This window comes from Protopterus annectens, chromosome 10.part0 (genome assembly GCF_019279795.1).
Source record: "Protopterus annectens isolate FY-2018-M chromosome 10.part0, PAN1.0, whole genome shotgun sequence".
Lineage (NCBI taxonomy): Eukaryota > Metazoa > Chordata > Ceratodontiformes > Protopteridae > Protopterus > Protopterus annectens.
Genome location: NC_056744.1, coordinates 1,824,024,512 through 1,824,046,874, shown reverse-complemented (window position 1 = coordinate 1,824,046,874; position 22,363 = coordinate 1,824,024,512). Strand labels below are relative to the sequence as shown.

Sequence of the window (22,363 nt, the reverse complement as noted above, 5' to 3'; positions counted from 1 at the left end):
TTCCAAAGGAGTTAACTGGGGACAGTTGTGAGGGAGAGAGGTCTTGATATCCTTGTATGATTCAGAGACAAAGGACATCTGATTCAAATATCCAGGGGACAAGAGAGAGAGACAGAGATAGAGGAGAACCTTCCCTCCCCCTCAACACCAGTTTAGGTGGGCTGCACATAGCTGATGTCTGGGTGCTGGATTACAGGCACTAATACTCAGAAATATATCTCCAAAAAATACTGAGGAATAGGAAAGGCCTACACTAGACCAGGCTCTGGTATCAGGCCGTCCTCAAGAGTACGTTCTTATACCTGAAAGGCCTACCACACACAAGCCAACAGTCCAATATCAAAGGTTTGGCCTCTAAGTATGCTGTTTCCATAGTGAATGCACCTCACTTTGTGCGACCATCCTTACCGTCTCTAAAAAAGAAGTTATGCACTCACCATAACATTTCATCTGTGCTGTTGCCACTCATTTGTTCTTCAACCTATGGGTTTCGGATCTCAGCAGATCAGACTTGGCCACATACCAAAGCTCCAGGCTCTGATATATGAGCTCCTCCCCTACCCATAATTCTCTTCTCCTCAAAATCCCTCTGATCGAGTTTTCAGCAACATGATATATCATATAATCCTGATATCAGACAATTAGAAAGACATCGCCTAGAGACAAAGGGAAAGTCATAAAAGAATACTTCAGGAGCTCGAACAGTAACGAAGTTGTTGTCCAAAAAATTCTGTTAGGTCCTTTAAGTGGCAGGGGGGTGGAGGAAGGGAAAAAGAGCAAAGGAGAGAACAGCACAGATGGAATGCTACGGTGAGTACACAACGATGGAATGCTACGGTGCGTACACAACGATGGAATGCTACGGTGCGTACACAACGATGGAATGCTACGGTGCGTACACAACGATGGAATGCTACGGTGCGTAATAACGATGGAATGCTACGGTGCGTACAACGATGGAATGCTACGGTGAGTACACAACGATGGAATGCTACGGTGAGTACACAACGATGGAATGCTACGGTGAGTACACAACGATGGAATGCTACGGTGAGTACACAACGATGGAATGCTACGGTGCGTACACAACGATGGAATGCTACGGTGCGTACACAATGATGGAATGCTACGGTGCGTACACAACGATGGAATGCTACGGTGAGTACACAACGATGGAATGCTACGGTGCGTACACAACGATGGAATGCTACGGTGCGTACACAACGATGGAATGCTACGGTGCGTACACAACGATGGAATGCTACGGTGAGTACACAACGACGGAATGCTACGGTGTGTACACAACGACGGAATGCTACGGTGAGTACACAACGATGGAATGCTACGGTGAGTACACAACGATGGAATGCTACGGTGCGTACACAACGATGGAATGCTACGGTGCGTACACAATGATGGAATGCTACGGTGTGTACACAATGATGGAATGCTACGGTGCGTACACAACGATGGAATGCTACGGTGAGTACACAACGATGGAATGCTACGGTGAGTACACAACGATGGAATGCTACGGTGCGTACACAACGATGGAATGCTACGGTGAGTACACAACGATGGAATGCTACGGTGCGTACACAATGATGGAATGCTACGGTGTGTACACAATGATGGAATGCTACGGTGCGTACACAACGATGGAATGCTACGGTGAGTACACAACGATGGAATGCTACGGTGAGTACACAACGATGGAATGCTACGGTGCGTACACAACGTCTTTATCTGATGATGTTGCCTTCATTTTCTCTTCAGCCTGTGGGGCAGTCGCCAGCTACAGAAGACCTTGGGAGGCCCTCAGGGAAGGATATCCCAGAGCACAGCAGAACTAAAGGAAGCTCCGTTCCTAGAAATAATGTCTAGGTTGTAATACAAAATAGAGGTATGATGGTTTGACCAAGCAGTAGCTACACAAATTTCATTAATGAGAAGTTTTGACAAGAAGGCTGATGGTAATAGGGTGTCCTTTGAGGAATATGCAAGTTTAATGCAACCAGTAATCCAATGAGCCAGGGTAACCTTAGAAACTGGTTTACCCAACTTGGACTTGGAAAATGAAACAAAAAGTTGGTCAGATTTCCTGAAAGTTAGTTGGTCAGATTTCCTGAAAGTTTCGGTTCTATCTAAACAAAAGTAAAATTGTCAAAGTACATCCAACATATAAAGCAGATACTTTCCTTTGTTTTGAAAATTAGGAATGAATACTGGCAGATTGATAACTTGATTTATGTTAGCCTCAGAAGTAACTTTGGGCAGAAAGGAAGGGTTAGTGCGCAAAGTAACCCTGTCAATGGTGAAAAATCAAATACAGAGGCTTGCAAGGCAAGGCCTGTAATTCAGATACTCTTTTGGATGAAGTAACAGCCACCAAGAAGATGGTTTTCTGGGTCAGAAACTTTAAGTCTACCTTAACTGAAGGTTCGAAGCAGGGTGAAACTACAGCCTGTAAAACCAGGGTGAGATCCCAGGGGAGCACATGTTCCTTAAAAGGAGGGAGAAGAAAAAAGGTAACTTTTAAGAAGGCCTTGCACAATATGGATGAAGGGAGACAGAAATAATTTTCCCCTATAAGAAAACTGGAAATGGCCGCCAGCTGTACTTTCACTGCCAGGAAGTCCAACACAGCAGGAACCATGGCTGTAAAAGGATCTAGATTGTTCTGATGAGCCCAAATGGAGAATTTCTTCCACTTACTGTTGTACGACTTCCTCGTGGATGGTTTGTGTGCTGCAATCAAAATTTTTCTAATTGGGGAAGAAAGCCCAGGAGTTCTAGCTACCACTGGAAGTGCAGTAACCAAGCGGTTAGTTTCAGGTTCAGAAAGACCAGATGGGGATGTCCCGAAGGATGGGATAATAGATCTGGTGAGGTGTCTGAGTCCAAGGAGGACAAACAAGGCGAGACCATAGGAAGGGAACCAGACTTATCGGGAACAAAAGCGGGCAATGAGGATCACTTTGCACTTCAACCTCTGAGCTTTTTGTAGAACTATGGGGATGAGTGGAAGAGGAGAACAGGCATAAAGCAGACCGAGAGACCAAGCATGCACTACAGCATCTCTCGGTGACTGTCCCTGAGAAGGGATCAGGGCAAAAAGCTTTCTGTACTTCGTGTTGGAGGGAGATGCAGAGAGACTACGGCAAGGTTGACCCCATCTCTGGAAGATCACGTCTGCCACTGAAGGATTCAGAGACCACTTGTGAGGCATCAGAATGGTCCTGCTGAGTTTTTCTGCCAGAGTGTTTGACTTCCCTGGAATGTGTGTTGCTATGGGAATGTGGTTGGAAGAGGTCTCCCATTGCCACAACCTCATGGCCTCTTGACACAAAGGGTAAGACCTGGTTCCTTCTTGATTGTTGATGCATCAGACCACTGATGCTGTCTGTCTGAACAGCAATAATTCCCGTTGGAAGACAAGAATGGTGGGCTTGCAACACAAGAAACACCATTCTCATCTCCAAAACATTTATATGCAAATTGGTCTCTAGGGGGATTACGTACCTTGGACTGTCTGCCCCAAAGAATACCCACCCACTCAAGTTGGGATGCTTCCATGGTCACAGTGTTCGTGGGAGGGGGTAGGATGAACTGGTGGCCCTGAAGTAGATCTTCAGACTGGATCCACTATAGGAGAGACCGTTTGCATGCTCATGAAATCCTAATCGAGTAATATAACAGGTAGAGCAGGACAGACCATTATACTGCTGAGGCCCACTGAAGTACTCTCATGTGAAGGCAAGCTAAAGGTACCAGAGTAATTGTGGCCACCATGGACCCCAAAGCCCTTAAGGCAAGACTCTCTGGGGGGAAGGAAGGAATGTCCATTATCTGTTTGAAATGACCCCCCCAAGGTGGAAATTCTGTCCAGAAGAAGAAAAGCTAGAGAAAGAATGGTGTCCAGATGGGCTCTGATAAAGTCTATAACCTGGACCAGTTGATTATGACATTTTTTCAGGTTGACAAAAATGCCCAAGGTTGAGGCTAGGTGAAATAAGAATTCTCTGGCTTCTAGAAGTCCATGCTTGGTGGGAGCAGCTAGGAGCCAATCGTCCAGGTATGGAAACACCTAGAATCTTTGTAGTCTTAGGTGAGCAGCCATGACCGCCATGCATTTGGTGAACATCCTGGGGGCTGTGGTAAGACCAAAGGGCAGTACTCTGAAATGATAATGATTGGTTCCTAGACTGAAGCAGAAAAACCTTCTGGAGCACCTGTTCATCTTGATGTGATAGCACATGTCCTGAAGGTCTATAGAGCACATCCAGTCATCCTTCTGCAGAAAGGGCAGAAAGGACTGCATCGTGACCATTCAGAAGTTTGAGATGGCAATCGATTTGTTAAGAGTGGCAAGATCCAGAATGGGTCTGAGGTCCCCCATCTTTTTGGGCACTAAAAGAATCTGGAGTAAATGCCTGATCCGATCTGGTCTGGGGGGACACTTTGCATGACTCTTTTTGAGAGCAGTTTTGAAATTTCTAATGCTGCAGCCTTCCGCTGACTGGGTGGAACATCAGGGAGCGCTTTGTTTGGGGAAGGTTTCTGGAAAAAGGGTACTGAATAGCCTCTGGATATAATTTTTAATACCCAATGATCTGTTGGGATGGCTTCCCAGGCTGTTTGGTGTAAAGACAAACATCCCCAGACTGCCTCGAGAAACAAGCAGTTGGGCAATCCTTTAGGACTGCTGACTGGGCCTGTCTGAGAAAGACACTGGAGACCCTTAACTCACCGGACCCCTTCGGCCAAGAGGGCGATGTCTGCCATTATAACCATTTCCCCCTCTGCCTCTGGGAAGAAGGTCTCCCTGTGAATTCTGAAAAGGACTTTGAGATTTTCAGAACCACAACTTCTTACCTTCACAATGGTTCTTGGAAAAGGTCCGTTGTGGGGTACAGAAGCAGATCCCGATGGCAGAAAAGGTCTTTCCATCCTTTTCACTTTGGCAGAGAGTGTCTTTAACTGGACCGAAAAGAGTTGGATCTGTCGAAAGGGGCACTGGTAAAAGACGCCTTGTAGGGTTCCGAGAAATCACACAGCCACATCCAGGTATGCTATCGGATAGCAATGCCTGATCCAGCCACCCATGAGGCACCTTCTACAGCATTAGAGATCAAACTAATGGACATGTTAGAAATAGACTGAAGGGTGGCCATTCTTGAAGAAAATGTCTTCTGTTCCTTGGCAGACATGGACCCTGGGACAGAACTAGAGAGCTCCTTAACCAAGTCCTTCTGTAGCCTGGTTACGTGTGCCAAATACTTCAGCGCTCACAGTGCGAAGGTTGCTGAAGCATAAACCTGCTTCCCAAACCTGTCCAAAGCCTTAGACTCCCTGCTAGGAGGTGGACAGTGGAGCTCTGCTGGGCCAGCTCCTTTTCGGTGGTGGCTGCAACCACGATGGCATAAACAGGAACACCCTTAGTCCAATGAGGCAGTCAGAAAAGGCGCTAAGGATCGTTATCAGGCTGCTTGGGGATTAGTTCTACTGCTTTTGGTTCCTTCCATGCCCTGCATGACACAAGGTCAATAAGGGGGGTCCGCAGAGGTGGATATCCAAGTAGTAGGTGGTCCTGACCCACAAGCTTCTAGAAACACAAATTCTTCTGGATTAAGGTTTTGGGAACACCAACCACCCTTTTGGTGTAGGATTTCCATGATGTCTCTGAAGAATGCATCCTCAGGTGGTAATCTGGGGGACACTTCCACTTGGAATCCTTCACAGAGGACACTGATCTCAAAGGGGCAGTCCAGGTGCCTCCTTTGGCACTGATGTTTCAGAGGCACCTTCTTGGTGGGGTGCTCCAGGGAGGTATTGGAAGACGCTAGGTGTTCCTACAGAGAAGTAGACTGGAAGTCTTTCTGGGCAGTCTGCCCCTGAAGAGACACAGTAGATGTTTCATGCACAAAAGCTGCCAGAGTGGGGACAGGCTCCGAAGCAGGTAGAGTCAAGGCTCTTCTGGGTGCAGAGAGAACCCTCTCCACCACTTCAGAAAGGCTCAGGCCCGATAACTCCGAAACCTGAGGTCAGATCTGAGAAGGAGAGAGAGGTGTAAAGGTCAGAAAATTGCTTGCAGATCCAGAAGAGGGTGGAGCAGGCAAGATCCCCAGCTGGACTTGTGCGAAACTTAATTATGCTGTTCACCTCAGTTGCGGTAAGGCTGCTTGAAGACCTAATGTAAGAGGCAACCGAAGCAGGTTTGGAACTGGGCCTAGGTTGTTGCAGGAGATGGGACTTAGGTCTGGAAGTCACCAGCTCTGGGGAGAAGTTTCGTCTCTGGCACGGAGGGGAAGTCTGGATGACTACTGGAGCTGAAGCGGTCAGCTTTGAATGTCTACAACTCTTGGCAGGAGATTCCCCCAAGTGGCGTGTTTTACTGGGGATCTCTTGTGCTCCTTATGTTTTTTTGGCAGGGGGTTGAGCCCCTGAAGTGGACAGAGTGACAGAAGTTGAACTGGACAGAAGACATAATATCAATTTATAGGTTCACAGATTAGTACTTGGCTAATTTCCCTTGTGAGCCATTTTAAGCCTAGCCAGTTAACCCATGTGAGAATCAAACCCTGCACCTTCGGTCTGTAAGGTAAACACCTTAACCATTATGCCAACTTCCCACCCCAAATCGGTTTCTTCCGAAGGAGGGTGTTTACACCACAGACTGCTGCATTCTTTGAGTGACTGCCAAAATAGGGTTAACTTTTATGGGTCCCTCATCAATCATCAAAGCAAAAGATAGGTATAAACCTGACCTTTCCTACTCAAAGGGGAGGTCACATCACACAGGAGCTATGAAGCAGTCTTGGATACTGGCATGTCTCCAGAAGTATGCGAGAAATGTCTGCCTTCTGTCAGTCACCTCCTCCTGGAAAGTGCTCGTCCACAGCCCTGGAGTTCTGCTAGTCATTTCCTCCTGAAAGTGCTTGTGCACAGCCCTGGAGTTCTGCCAGTCATCTTCTGAAACTGCTTGCGCACAGCTCTGGAGTTCTGCTGGTCATCTCCTCCTGAAAGTGCTCATGCACAGCCCTGGAGGTCTGCCAGTCCTCTCCCCCTGAAAGTGCTCATGCACAGCCTTGGAGGTCTGCCAGTCATCTCAACCTGAAAGTGCTCATGCACAGCCTTGGAGGTCTGCCAGTCATCTCAACCTGAAAGTGCTCATGCACAGCCCTGGAGCTCTGCCAGTCATCTCTTCCTGAAAGTGCTCGTGCACAGCTCTGGAGTTCTCCCAGTCATCTCCTCCTGAAACTGCTTGCGCACAGTTCTGGAGTTCTGCTAGTCATCTCTTCCTGAAAGTGCTCGTGCACAGCCCTGGAGCTCTGCCAGTCATCTCCTCCTGAAAGTGCTCGTGCACAGCTCTGGAGTTCTGCCAGTCATCTCCTCCTGAACATGCTCATGCACAGCCCTGGAGCTCTGCCAGTCATCTCCTCCTGAAAGTGGTTGTGCACAGCCCTGGAGCTCTGCCAGTCATCTCCTCCTGAAAGTGGTTGTGCACAGCCCTGGAGTTCTCCCAGTCATCTCCTCCTGAAAGTGTTCGTGCACAGCTCTGGGGTTCTGCTTGTCATCTCCTCCTGAAAGTGCTCGTGCACAGCCCTGGAATTCTCCAAGTCATCTCCTCCTAAAAGTGGCACAGGAAAATAATTTTCTTGGGTGGCGAAAGCCAGGGGACCTTTGGCTAGGCTTATATAGGCCCTAGGGCCAATAGCCTAGTACCTACCTATGAACCTATAAAAGTGCTTGTGCACAGCCCTGGGTAGTGGCAGGCTCCTCCAGCACACCCTGCACAAAGCACTTAAGAGCACCAGCTTGGCAGATGTGAGGTAAGTCAAATGTTTCTCCTTCCTGCCACTTCAGGTGGCTAAGCTGATCCTGTGTGATGGTTCTTCAGTGTTGGGCATGGAAGCATAGCCACCTTAACCACCTGCAGTCTGGAGGTCTGTAGACAGTTCTGCATATCATCAACCTCCTGGGCTGGGAGAAATGACATTTAAATGAAGCAGAATCAGATGAATAAAAGAAGGGCGGTTGGCATAATGGTTAAAATGTTTACCTTACAAACACAAGGTGCAGGGTTTGATTCTCATATGGGGTAATTGGCTAGGCTTAAAATGGCCCACAAGGGCAGTTAGCCTAGTACTAATCTATAAACCTATGAAGACTAATGCATAGCAGTAATAACTACGTTTGAGTTGCTGTGGAAATCACAAAATCTGCACCCAGGAGCATCTGTCCTTAGGGTCACTGTTTACACTCTCACCGATATACACTGGATAAAATGTGTACGACTCGTGTCTGGACAGAATGAGCACAGGTCTCGTGTCTCACCTACTGGTGTAAGGTGACTGGTAAACCCCTCCCTATCCAATGTTCTCTCTTAGCTCTTCATCCTACAAGATTTCCAACATGGAGGACATTCCTAAAGCACATGGGAGATGCACTGAAACATGAGCTGCTCCAGATTAATCCTTTTGAACGGATTCTCAGCACCTCCAGAGTTTGTCAAAACAACAGACGATTGCTTCATCAAATATTAATAGTTGTCCATATGCGGAATTATAAAACTTTTTTCTTGGGCTTTCTAACCTATTAAAGCCTGCTTCATGATAAGAAACATGTGGATGTAACCCCATGAAAAGCATTCAAGTGACTGCAAATATCTAAATAACATGGCTGCAAGTATTATCCCTGCCCAAATCTATAAACCCCATCAGTTCTCCAATGGCCCAAAACAAGGATTCCCACTTCAGTGTAATCAAAAGGTGACATGCAAAGAATAAGGGAAGGCAGAGGAGCCAGGAGAGTCACACTGTATGGCTGACCTTTAGCAAGAGGCCTCTACCTACCTCTGTACGTCCAGCTCCTTATCCCCTGAGAAGGAAGTAGACAAAACCCCAAGGACTCTACTTCCAAGTCTCTTCCTCAGACACAGCCTCCTGAACAGCAACTATTTTCTTCTTAATAAGCATGTCCGACAGTCTGGTGAAAGACAGGTAGAAGGCAGACAGGTTCAGAATGGGGTCCGCACTTGGGGGTCCTGACTTGAAGGTGGTCCTGAAAAGACTGATGATGCCTAATGGGCCTACATAAGAAAGAAGTCAAAGGACTGTCCCAACAATCACCCTACCTAATGGAGAAGTCAAAGGACTGTACCAAGAGTTACCCTACATAATGGAGAAGTCAATGGACTGTACCAAGAGTCCCCATTCTCGTTTAAGATGCATAGATGGGCTGGGAGTGAGTGGAAAACCACTGAATGACATGAGGTGGGTCTCCATATCCCTGCAGTATGGTCCTGATCACCTGACCAGGGTATTCTGCTTCTCACGAGAGACTGCAGTATGGTCCTGACCACCTGAACAGGGTATTCTGCTTCTCACGGGAGACTGCGGTATGGTCCTGACCACCTGAACAGGGTATTCTGCTTCTCACGAGAGACTGCAGTATGGTCCTGACCACCTGACCAGGGTATTCTGCTTCTCACGGGAGACTGCAGTATGGTCCTGACCACCTGACCAGGGTATTCTGCTTCTCACGGGAGACTGCAGTATGGTCCTGACCACCTGACCAGGGTATTCTGCTTCTCACGGGAGACTGCAGTATGGTCCTGACCACCTGAACAGGGTATTCTGCTTCTCACGAGAGACTGCAGTATGGTCCTGACCACCTGACCAGGGTATTCTGCTTCTCACGGGAGACTGCAGTATGGTCCTGACCACCTGAACAGGGTATTCTGCTTCTCACGAGAGACTGCAGTATGGTCCTGACCACCTGACCAGGATATTCTGCTTCTCATGGGAAACTGCAGTATGGTCCTGACCACCTGACCAGGGTATTCTGCTTCTCAGGGGAGACTGCGTTACAGTCCTGACCACCTGATCAGGGTATTCTGCTTCTCACGGGAGACACAGATGGGATCTGGAATTTCCTACCATTGCCAACAAATTCACAGATAAACATGAAAAGTGGCTGTGATTTCACTTGTTGGGTTAAGGAATAAACTCCTTTGTGAAATACAGACACTGGGGAAAGCACCTGCAGTAACAAAACAGGGCTAAGTTATCACTCTTGGACTTCTTCTGCTTGGTTCCCCTACAATCTCCTGCAGGGTCTACTATCACAAGAGTGGAGTGGTCTAATTAAAGTCTTGACAATGGCCACACCCTGGTGTCACATTTTTGCCCTAAAGAGGTGTTAAAACTTTCACACTTATCCTGACAGGTCAGGTTCTGACTAAACCACATAAACAGAAAAGCAAACACAGATGTTTTTATCACTATCTATGCTTTGTGCTAAAACTCTATCAGACACAGCAAGATGCATTGTGAGACTGATCTACCCTAATGCAGGAAAGAAATCCTGGGATATCAAGGATAGCTCACCATGGGTCTTCCAATACAATCCACAGCAGGTAAGTGAAGATAAGCCCTTTCCCACAAAGAAGAGCTGCTGTGTAAGAGTATGCATTAAATGTTTCATCTAAAGGTTTATAATGCGACAAAATGCTGGTTAACAAAGCCCCATTGAAAGATCAGTTTTTATTTTGTATACAGTTAAGTAACAAACCATTAGGTTGCAGTATTACTTAATCCGTGTGCCACATTACTTCAGGGGCTTCTACAAGGTGGGGAAATTATAAGATCTCTTACGTGTGTGTGTGTGTGTATGTGCGTGCGCCCCCCCCCCCCCTCTTCCACAACAGAAGGCATTCTGGTCGCTTTTATTCAAAACGGTTTTCTTTTGAAAAGATTAACTTACAAATGGTACCTCCCTAGTACCACTGGCGTAAAGAGCCAACATGACTGCCTACATCAGTCATAGCCCCCTCCACGTGAAAGTGGCATGACACCATAGCTCTCCACACATTCGTTTACCGACACCACATATCCCAGCATGCAAATGTAATCCTTCCTGTAAGTCTTATGCTCAAAATGTCAGTCTAGTGATGATACCATAACTCTCCACACATTCATTTACTGGCACTACATATCCCAGCATGAAATTGTAATCCTTCCTGTAAGTCTTATGCTCAAAATCCCAGTCTAGTCATGTGATACAAAACAACAGGTCCTTTGGCAGATAAAGAAGGATTTAAACAATTACAAACAATTACACCCACCCAGCTGCTCCAGCAGTTGCTGCTCCATCCCAGTAACAGCTCGACATAAGCCCCACAGCTGTTTACTGTTTTTTTGTGGTAGAGGTGGCAACATCCTGGTCACACATACATACTACATCACACAGTACACTTACCTAGCTCTTGTGGTACTTTAAAGCCCACTGTAGGATCAAAGGTAAGTTTAAACTGAGCTCCTGTGCGTAGGGCAAGTCCTTGTTCCTCTTCTGCAATGCACAAAGGGTTGGCCTGAAATTCCTCAAGTCTGAAGCTGGTGAACTCCCAGACTCCTCTCAGGTCCGACATCTTCTCATTCAGCACCTCCTGACCATTAATACGAACTCTGACCTGAAAATGTTTACATGTCAAAAGACCTCAAGGATACAGCCAGAAGACAATCACAACCTTATACTGCTACCCTAGCTTGCGTCACATTTTTAACGTACACGCATCTCTCTCACTATTGCCCCAATACTTTATTTCAGTTATAACTTTTGTGTTCTATGAGTCACAATTTTTCTGTGAAATGTTCAGAAAAATGCTCTCAAATGAGCACAGAAGGTATGCCTGGCAACACTGTTGATAATCCCAGGTATACACTTAAAATCCTTGCCTGTAAAATGGCCTGTGGCCATGAATTCCCCCCACAGCTAGTCGAACACTAAGGTCCGATGTGCTGCACCATTGTTATTCTGAGTATCTGCATAAGCATTAGTTGACAGAATACTGTAGCCAGAGCCACACGTAGCAGATAAATCTGCATTATGTACAATTCTATTTACGGACTATTTTTCTTACTGTACTCTGCTCACTTAATTACTGATACAAGTAGTAAATGTTACAAACATACATTTACAATGAGATCCATCTGGTAAAACAATACTCTTAAATCAGTTACTGCTATAAGATGCACATCTTAATTTTCTTATCTCCTTAAATGTAAGCTACAGTGGTCCCAGTGCCAAACATTACTCAAATGAAAAAGGAAACAGAATAACACTGATATGCAGTTAGTAAAACGTGCACTTCATAGCCATGACAGTGGTGATTAGCTGAAGGCACAACCATAGCATGTGAACTGTAACGCTCAAGGTGCTTCAGCTCAGAAAGCCTTTCCACAGATCTTTAACTGATGCTAATGCAGTACATCAGAAAAATAAGGAAAATACATGCTATAATGACAAAACTCTCACTTCTGTCTTTGCCAACATATCAAATCTTAAAAAGGGAGGTATCAGCAATTTTCATAACTTTTGCGTACCCAAATCTAACTAAGTTACTGCCAGGAGGAAAAGCTAAGCATTGGCATTACTTCAGATGTCACAACTGAGAAAGCATTGGTTAAAGAATTGAAAGGTTAGTTAGTACAAAACAGTATTAGTTTAAAGCTCTATGTAGCATGAAAGAAGTGAAAATTAGCACTTTGAAGTCAAATTTGATATGAGTTCTAAAAAGCACAGAGCAAAAACTTCCTAATATACACCTCACAAGCACAGAACATGTCAATGTTACACGGGTGTTCACATGCAATGTATAAAAAGACATGCACACAAGTTACATGCATACATATATGGGGTATGCCACCCCTACAAAAATAAATGTGTATGATGCAGAAGGACTCGATGTACAAAGTGTTAGCTGCATCTTCACTAATCATGCATGATGCAGAAGGACTCGATGTACAAAGTGTTAGCTGCATCTTCACTAATCATGCATGATGCAGAAGGACTCGATGTACAAAGTGTTAGCTGCATCTTCACTAATCATGCATGATGCAGAAGGACTCGATGTACAAAGTGTTAGCTGCATCTTCACTAATCATGCATGATGCAGAAGGACTCGATGTACAAAGTGTTAGCTGCATCTTCACTAATCATGCATGATGCAGAAGGACTCGATGTACAAAGTGTTAGCTGCATCTTCACTAATCATGCATGATGCAGAAGGACTCGATGTACAAAGTGTTAGCTGCATCTTCACTAATCATGCATGATGCAGAAGGACTCGATGTACAAAGTGTTAGCTGCATCTTCACTAATCATGCATGATGCAGAAGGACTCGATGTACAAAGTGTTAGCTGCATCTTCACTAATCATGCATGATGCAGAAGGACTCGATGTACAAAGTGTTAGCTGCATCTTCACTAATCATGCATGATGCAGAAGGACTCGATGTACAAAGTGTTAGCTGCATCTTCACTAATCATGCATGATGCAGAAGGACTCGATGTACAAAGTGTTAGCTGCATCTTCACTAATCATGCATGATGCAGAAGGACTCGATGTACAAAGTGTTAGCTGCATCTTCACTAATCATGCATGATGCAGAAGGACTCGATGTACAAAGTGTTAGCTGCATCTTCACTAATCATGCATGATGCAGAAGGACTCGATGTACAAAGTGTTAGCTGCATCTTCACTAATCATGCATGATGCAGAAGGACTCGATGTACAAAGTGTTAGCTGCATCTTCACTAATCATGCATGATGCAGAAGGACTCGATGTACAAAGTGTTAGCTGCATCTTCACTAATCATGCAAGACCACCGTTGTTTACAGTTACAGTTTTCCACACATTAATTACATTCCAGATAACAATGTGCTGGGACTCACCATGGATTCAGGGCCTTCTCCCACTGTGTACCCAATCTGCATGCACTGAACATCAGCATTCTGGTACTCCTTACGAACCCGCTCCACAGCAGAATCAGGTACCTCCAGCACTAAACCGAGCTCCTCTGCAAACAGCACTTCCAGCACTGCAACAACAAAGTAAGACTCTGAACCATGAAACTTAGGCAAGGGGTGCTCCTACACATGCATCTGGCCACAGCCATATCAGTGCTGAATTTCCCTACGTACAGAATCAGAAAATGCCTATAATGCATGGATAGTGTAGTTTCTAAAAAGCAAATTAACAACACCAAGTAAAAGTAATTACTTTGCAAGTAAATAAAAAGTGCAGAAAAACTTGTGAATATTCTTTACTACAAATGAAACTCTTTCCTTCCAACCTGGTCTCTGCTCTACGGTAGTCTCTCAAACAAAGTAGGTGCTCTCTCCCATATACCAAAAGGAAGTTACTTCCTGAGCACACGACATTGCAACTTTCTCACTGTCTACTTCTGAAATTTAAATTACCATATTCTGCTGACCAGAACTCACTTTATTTTTAATTACATTTTGTTGACCCATTTAAATCTGGTAATGTAAAATTTCCACTACAGACTGATTGGGAAAAGACCCCAATTAAAATAACTTTCACACCCAGTAGAAGCTTTCTATTTTTAGAAATGCAGATGAATCAGGTATCTGTGTTCCCCATTTGTTACTAAAGCAGCAGACATGTGCATCTACAAACAATGACAATGTATTGTGACAACCACATGTGGACACTTTACACAGTTGCTGGGAAAACCTTGTACACTGGTGAACGTTGTCATGCTCCAATGGGCAGTGGAAGGAGCACCAGCTGCTACTGTGATGGCTCACATCTGGTGAGCTAAACACATTCTGGAAGGGCCAGATTTGGGGGGGGGGGGGGGAGTGCAGGAATGAGATGCCATAGGCTTGCACTTGCACTCTGGGGGGCAATGGGAAGGATTTCCCACTGCATTGTCAAATTCTAGTGCAGACCACAGGCACTGTGAGAATGGCTGCTGGTTGCTGTTTGACCAGAATTCTGTGTATGGAAGTATTTGCAGTCCTCAAAGTGCCACTATGGAAATGCATAAAAACCATACTGAGATGGTGCAGGTGCTTGTAAACCTCTTCTGCCATGTCTATCACAGGTGATGGTCTCCTACCAGTCTCTACGTTAAAAGGGATACCCTTTTAAGATGAGTGGCACAGGGAATGAGAACAGTGGTAGTATCAGGATCAGGACCTCTTCATTCAGACTACCCTTCTCCTCAACTCCTCCTCCCCAATACCTGAAGCTGTTTACCTGCTCCACCATCTTCTCTTCTATCTCTATTCTCAGCTTCTTCTGACTTCCCCAATTTGCTGCCATTACCACAGTTTTAACGGTGCTTAGTCTCATCCCATGTGCCCTCAGATTTGCATTCCATTCTCCTATCCTTTGCTGAAGCTCTAGCTCAGTCTGCCTGCACTGCCACATCATCTGCATACAGCAACTTTGTTGATCCGTCCCTCCCAACCTGTTTGCTAATGTAGTCCATCACCAGTATGAACAGCAGTGGGCTCAGAGCTGAACCACAATGTACACCCACACCCACTAGGAACTCCTCTATGAGGCTGAACAATGTCGGTATTTGAGTCATTGGGTCCTTGTATATAGCCTGCACTAATTCTACCAGTGTTTCTGGGACTTCAAACCACTGCAGTACTGCTCAGATCCACTTTCTTGGAACCTTGTCATATGCTTCCTCAAAGTCTACGAATGTCCAGTTGGACTCTCCTCATCACTAGCTTCTTCTCAAGTATCTGTCTCAGTGCAAACATAGAGTCAGTTGTGCTGCATCCTGATCTGAATCCAAACTGCTCATCTCCCATCTTACATTGATCTACTGCTCTGCGTATACGTTTATCAATCACCCTCTCTAGAACTTTCATGCAATGTGATAGGAGTTTGATGCCTCAGTTCTGCCCACAGTTGTGGATTTCCCCTTTGTTCTTGTACATTGGCACGTGTATGCTTATTCTCCAATCGCCTGGGATACACCTCTCAATCCACACTGCTATTAGTACCCTCAGGAGCCCTTTCTCTCCCATCTCACCCAGCATCTTTATCACATCTGCTGTGACCTCATCTGAGCCTGCTGCTTTCCCTGACCTCATCTTCCTTAGTGCTGTTCTTACTTCTTCTAGGGTGGGCTCCTCTTCTACTCACATCGTAGGCTATTTCTGGGGCAATACAGCTTCTGTGGGGTTATCTTCATTCAGAAGGTGCTGTAAATACTCCTTCCATCTGCCTTTGATGTCCTCTGGGCTGGTGAGCAGGTTGTTGCTGGCATCCCTTATGAAGGGTGTCTGACTATCTTCTTTATCTTTCTGTCTTTGCCTTCCAACCTGATATAGTTTCTTTGAGCCCCTTACTAAGTCAATTTCCAGAAGTTGGTACAGTGCCTCCGATGCCCTATTCTTTGCTATTGCAATTTCTTTCTTATCTTCTTTGTCAGCCAACCAGTAGTCCTTCCTAGCCTGGTCAGTCTTTTCTGTTTCCCACTTTTTCCTGCACTCCTTTTTTTCTTTTGATGACTTCCTGAACTTCTGCATTCCACCACCAGCTTTCCTTATGTACCTTATTTCCATACCTGGCTCGGCCACACATCTTTTCTGTAGTCCTAACACATGCTGTTTTTAGGCACTGCCATTCTTCAACTCCACCTATTTCCTCCTCTTTTTGGGGTGCTAGAGCCCAGAGTAATTCCTTGAACTGTTGTACTTTCTCTCTGGTTAACGTCAAGGTCGTCAGCCTGGTCTCTGTTGACCTTTGAGCCTTCTCTGACCACTGATTGCAGCTGATTGTGGCAACTAGTGGTTTATGCTGTGGGCTGACTGCTTCACTGGGGATGAATTTGTAATCATGGATTCTACCCCAGCGCCTTTTCCTTTCTAGGATGAACTCTACCCGAGTTGCATGTTGGCTACTCTTGTGTGTGATCTTGTGACTGGCTCTCTTTCTGAACCATGTGTTGGCTACTATCAAGCCATTTGCCATTCAGAAGTCTAGAATGGCTTCTCCTTCTTTATTCCTGTTGCCCCACCCATATGGACCCAGGCAGTCCTCATATCCTGTTCTGTCTGTCCCGATATGTGCATTCAAGTCACCCATTACCAACACCAGTTCATGTTGTCCTGCTTTATCTCGTAGGTCCTGCAGCTGCTGTCGGACTGCACTCTTTTCCTCATTATCACCACCCTGCTGTGGGATGCAGGCTGCGATTATAAATACTGCCCGATCATCGGCTGAGATTATGAATACTGCCCTATCATAGGCTGAGATTATGAATACTGCCCTATCATAGGCTGCGATTATGAATACTGCCCTATCATAGGCTGAGATTATGAATACTGCCCTATCATAGGCTGAGATTATGAATACTGCCCTCTCATTATTTATTTATTTAACATTTGTTAACCGGGAATGTCCGACTTGGAAAGTAGGCAATTTTCAGCGGCGGAGGCCTGGGGAGAAATGCTCCAGATGTATGTTTTTGAATGTGTGAGGAAACCCACATGAACGCAGGGAGAACATGCAGACTCCACACAGAAGGCACCCCAGCCGAGAATCGAACCGGAGAACCTCTTGCTGTGAGGTGACAACACTACCGCTGCACCACTGTGCCGTCCATTACAATGGAGTCTGACTGCCATCAGCCTGTCATTAATTCTGATGATATCCCTTACTGCCTTCTGAAGCCTCACCACAATTCCTACATCATTTGTAGCCTGCCCTCCACCTGAGTAGTAGACTCTGGATCCCAAGCCACGTGGCTTTGCTGTACTACCCTTCCATCTCATCTCCTGGATACACAGGAAGTCCAGCCTCCTCCATATCATTCACTTCCAAGCTGCGTTCGGTCAGTGAACCTACATTAAGCGTAGCAATTCTCAGTTCATGTTTGGCAGGTCGGTTGGTTTTACGCCCAGTTTTCACTCAACAGAGCTATCCCAGGTAACCCAGGCTGGGTGACTAGACACCAGCCAGCCAGTAGCTTATTAACCCAGGGCTGCTGGGCTTTATGGTGAGCACATACTGGTCAACAGGGGCACATATACCCCTCGCACCATAAGCATGGGTCCCTGGCGTGTGTCAGAGTAGGTCGGGTCCTCAACCCGCTTAGCACTGGTAACTACCCATCCCCATTTTTAGCGACATTAGTCAACATGACCGAATCACCTAGAGCCATATTTTTACACCGTTGAGTGACTAGCCCTGCCATGGCATGCAGTCTGTGGATTCGTGTTCTCCTATCTTGAGGATACTGCGCACCACAGTAGATGCCCAAAGCAGTTGGTCTGTACAACTCTTCCCCCTATAGGGCACCATGTAGAGTCTGTGCTGCTGCCTACAGCTCCATTCATTGGTGAGTTTGACATGGAAACACTCAGCATGTTTTTCGGACATGAGAGAAACCCCACGGAGACAGGAAGAACATGCAAACTCCAAATAGACATTGATCTGAGGTCAGGATCGAACCTTGTACCTTGTGCATGGGAGGTAAAGACCTTAACCACCAAGCCATCTGGTATACAATATATTAGGATTTGGAAAAGGTGAAATCCTAGTATGTTGCAGCAGGTACCAGTGCAGTGAGAGGACCAGTTATCAAGATGGCAGACAGGAATCCAGTATTGTCAGATGGCAGTTTTACCACTAAACATCATACTAGAGCACTGTCTCCATCACCGACATGTCTGCTGCTGGCAAGCCATGTTTCAGGCTTATGCGAATCCATCTACAGCTTGGTATTTACAACATTCGCTGAAGCAGCCAAGGGTAACAGGTCAGCATCACCAGCATGCTGGGTCAGCAAGGACTTGACATTCCAATCACAAATTAAGGAGGTATGCCTGACGAGTGGTGTGTAGACACAGGGGTCTTTAAAAATCATCAAAGCACAGCCATAAGCAACAGTGATAAATTAGTAAACCTATCCCATCAGTGTTTAAGAGAACTTTAAAAGCCTTAAATTCATGACTCCCTGTAAATGTACTGAGGTTGAATAACATTTGTCAGTTGTGTTCTTTACAATCTAAAGCACTGTCCAAGTTCCCACCGCACACACATGCATGTGCACACATACACACACACGCACGAAGGCAATGTAATATAATAACTAAAAGTCTCTTAAAATTACCAAAATTGAATGATTGCTTAAAAACTGTATCCCTTTTACAGGTTCATATGCAGTTACTAGACTATGATTCGTGAAGATCTTAAGAACCCTAGAACCCTAGCCTTTTATTCCCAGGCAGGTTGTTGGCCCTTGTGTTTTGTAAAGGAGTAAGCCAGAGGTAGGCAAAACAAGGACAGGTTGGGACATTTACTTCTTTCCTCAAATAATTAAGGACATGGGTACTAAACCGAGGGGAATTGGCAGTTTCATATCCATCCTCAAGTCATTAAGGACATGGGTACTAAACCGAGGGGAATTGGCAGTTTCATATCCATCCTCAAGTCATTAAGGACACGGGTACTAAACCGAGGGGAATTGGCAGTTTCATATCCATCCTCAAGTCATTAAGGACACGGGTACTAAACCGAGGGGAATTGGCAGTTTCATATCCATCCTCAAGTCATTAAGGACACGGGTACTAAACCGAGGGGAATTGGCAGTTTCATATCCATCCTCAAGTCATTAAGGACACGGGTACTAAACCGAGGGGAATTGGCAGTTTCATATCCATCCTCAAGTCATTAAGGACATGGGTACTAAACCGAGGGGAATTGGCAGTTTCATATCCATCCTCAAGTCATTAAGGACATGGGTACTAAACCGAGGGGAATTGGCAGTTTCATATCCATCCTCAAGACATTAAGGACACGGGTACTAAACCGAGGGGAATTGGCAGTTTCATATCCATCCTCAAGTCATTAAGGACACGGGTACTAAACCGAGGGGAATTGGCAGTTTCATATCCATCCTCAAGTCATTAAGGACACGGGTACTAAACCGAGGGGAATTGGCAGTTTCATATCCATCCTCAAGTCATTAAGGACACGGGTACTAAACCGAGGGGAATTGGCAGTTTCATATCCATCCTCAAGTCATTAAGGACACGGGTACTAAACCGAGGGGAATTGGCAGTTTCATATCCATCCTCAAGTCATTAAGGACATGGGTACTAAACCGAGGGGAATTGGCAGTTTCCTATCCGTTCATCCACATTACGTTTGGACAGAACAAAAGAACCACTCTGTATAACGCGGAGTGGAAGATGGTTCTGCAGAAGTGGTACTCTCTGTGATACATACCTATTCCTCCAACATGTCCTACTTATGCTACAGAGGAGACGAGGATGTTCATTCTATCACTGGACCTGCAAATGTACAATACATCCGAAAGGACAGGATCTGTTAAGGCTCTATGTGCACCCTGAGGTCACCTCTTAGCAGCCTGTAAGACACGAGGCTTTGAGATAGTCTACACAGACTTTATAATTTGATTTTTTTTAGCGAGAAAACGTTGTGGTCCTTCCAGTTGGGACAAGTGTTTGGACAGGCACATAGTGAAAGGGTCATTATACTCAACGACTGGTCTAATGATAGCACAATACAGTGGAATGATTACATCCATGCCCTCAATGCCATACCTTTAGATATCAGCTGTGTTACAATAATGGATACACGGTGACCAAAGGACAGCTCATTGTTTACACAGGTTCCCGGATCGCCAACTTATTTTCAGGGAGGTAGTGTTGATGTGATAGTTACTTGGGAAGTTATGCTTACTGAAGGATTCTGCTGTACATTTCTTGGCATTAAGTTTTATTCCATGATATTAACACTAGCTATTTATTTGGAAAAGACCTTCTTGGGTGGAACATGGTGTCCTCTGGGGAGTTAATGACAGCATCACGTTTATAGTCATCTGCAAATTTAGTCAGTCATAAATCCTTAACATTTGCTTTGACCTCCGAGAAGTAAACCAAAGAGAAGTGACCAAAGGACTGAACCCTGAGCTACAGTGCTAGTGACAGGTCTTTTGGTGGTTGTAAAGCTGCCCATTCTGATCTTCTGGCTTAAATTTCTGAGCCAATTAGCTATGTAATAAGTTACAAAGGGATTCACATTTAGCCAGGAGAGTTTATCTATGAGAACTCATTACAGGATGGTGTTAAATGACTGTGAGGTCTAGATATGCAATGTGTACTGATTTTTTCCTCATCCATTACTTTAGTTAACTTCTCAAAGAAGCAAGTCAGGTTAAGCAGGCCAGATCTACCCCTTTTCACCCTACTACAACTGCTGCATTGTCTCCAAGATTAAACCACTGGTTGGTTGAGCATAACTGAAGACAGTTATAAGGGGTATTTCTTTGTTTTTACTAGATTCAGGTGACTTAACAAATTGAAGCACAGACTTTTTTGGATGTAATCAGTCTTTACACAACCATTCCACATTACTTGGGTGCTCTTTAGGTAACAATATGTATTAAGTAAAATCACTCAATTTAATTTGCGATTACTCAGAAATGAGTTTACATAATAATTACTTCGTTTTAAAGAAAAATTCTTTCATCAAATACAAAGTGTAGCTATGGGGGGGGGGGACAAGACTCCAAGCTAATCCAATTTAATAAGAATTCAATTGGAGGAATTGTACATACACACTAATCAGTTATTTGAGCATGTCAAATGTGTTTTTTTTTCACTTTATTTATGACTTATTTATGTTATGGTCTTGTAGTGTAGCATATTTACAACTTTTACTGGTACACTGAATTAATCTCTTTTTAAAGATGCGATTTTTACCTTTAGTTACAGTGCTAGTTTTGTTTTTTTAGATTCAGTTTTCAGTTAACTTGAAGGCTCTAAGTCCCTTACCAGTGGCATACACAGATGAGAGGTAGCTAGTCATGTACGATAACACTTCAAAAGTACACACTCTTTCTACTTAAAAAAAGGAATATTCTTAAATGGTACTTGATTAGGAAAAGTTGTTAAACAGCTTTTCAATTCTCCAACTCCTGGGTGAAAAGTAATCGGGTACAAATTCATATCAGATCTTACCCCCATGAACTACTTGCAGAGATAAATACACTACTGGGAAAAACTGGAGCCTTCTACTTACTGAACTGACTTCTCTTCCCTCTTCAAACAAAAACTGAAAATACTCATCAGAACAAACTGGTTATGCCCTTGCCACAACCCTGACTAACCTATCACCTCTGCCATTCCCTCTACTCTCCCTAACTGACTTTATGTTCTTTATTGCATATGTAAGCAGAACTGTTAACCAGAAACGGATATGACTGACTTTATGTGAATATTGTGTTCTATATTTTGTAAATAGTTATTAACCACTGCGTTCTATATTTTGTAAATAGTTATTAACCATTGTGTTCTATATTTTGTAAATAGTTACTAACCATTGCGTTCTATATTTTGTAAATAGTTACTAACCATTGTGTTCTATATTTTGTAAATAGTTATTAACCATTGTGTTCTATATTTTGTAAATAGTTACTAACCATTGTGTTCTATATTTTGTAAATAGTTATTAACCATTGTGTTCTATATTTTGTAAATAGTTACTGATGCAGTGTT

The 22,363-nt window shown here is 44.7% G+C and overlaps 1 protein-coding gene across 4 annotated transcripts in view; it reads right to left on the bottom strand.

Moving 5' to 3' along the window:
- The window catches only part of PFAS (phosphoribosylformylglycinamidine synthase), a 517,919-nt gene that overhangs the window by 164,957 nt on the left and 330,599 nt on the right, over positions 1-22,363 (bottom strand). For all 4 annotated transcript variants that reach the window (XM_044086680.1, XM_044086681.1, XM_044086677.1 and 1 more), the window contains 2 exons: positions 13,739-13,884; positions 11,263-11,473 (listed from right to left, as the gene is read on the bottom strand). In XM_044086680.1, coding sequence (XP_043942615.1) covers positions 11,263-11,473; positions 13,739-13,884 — 357 coding nt within the window. The remainder of the gene's footprint in view (positions 1-11,262; positions 11,474-13,738; positions 13,885-22,363) is intronic.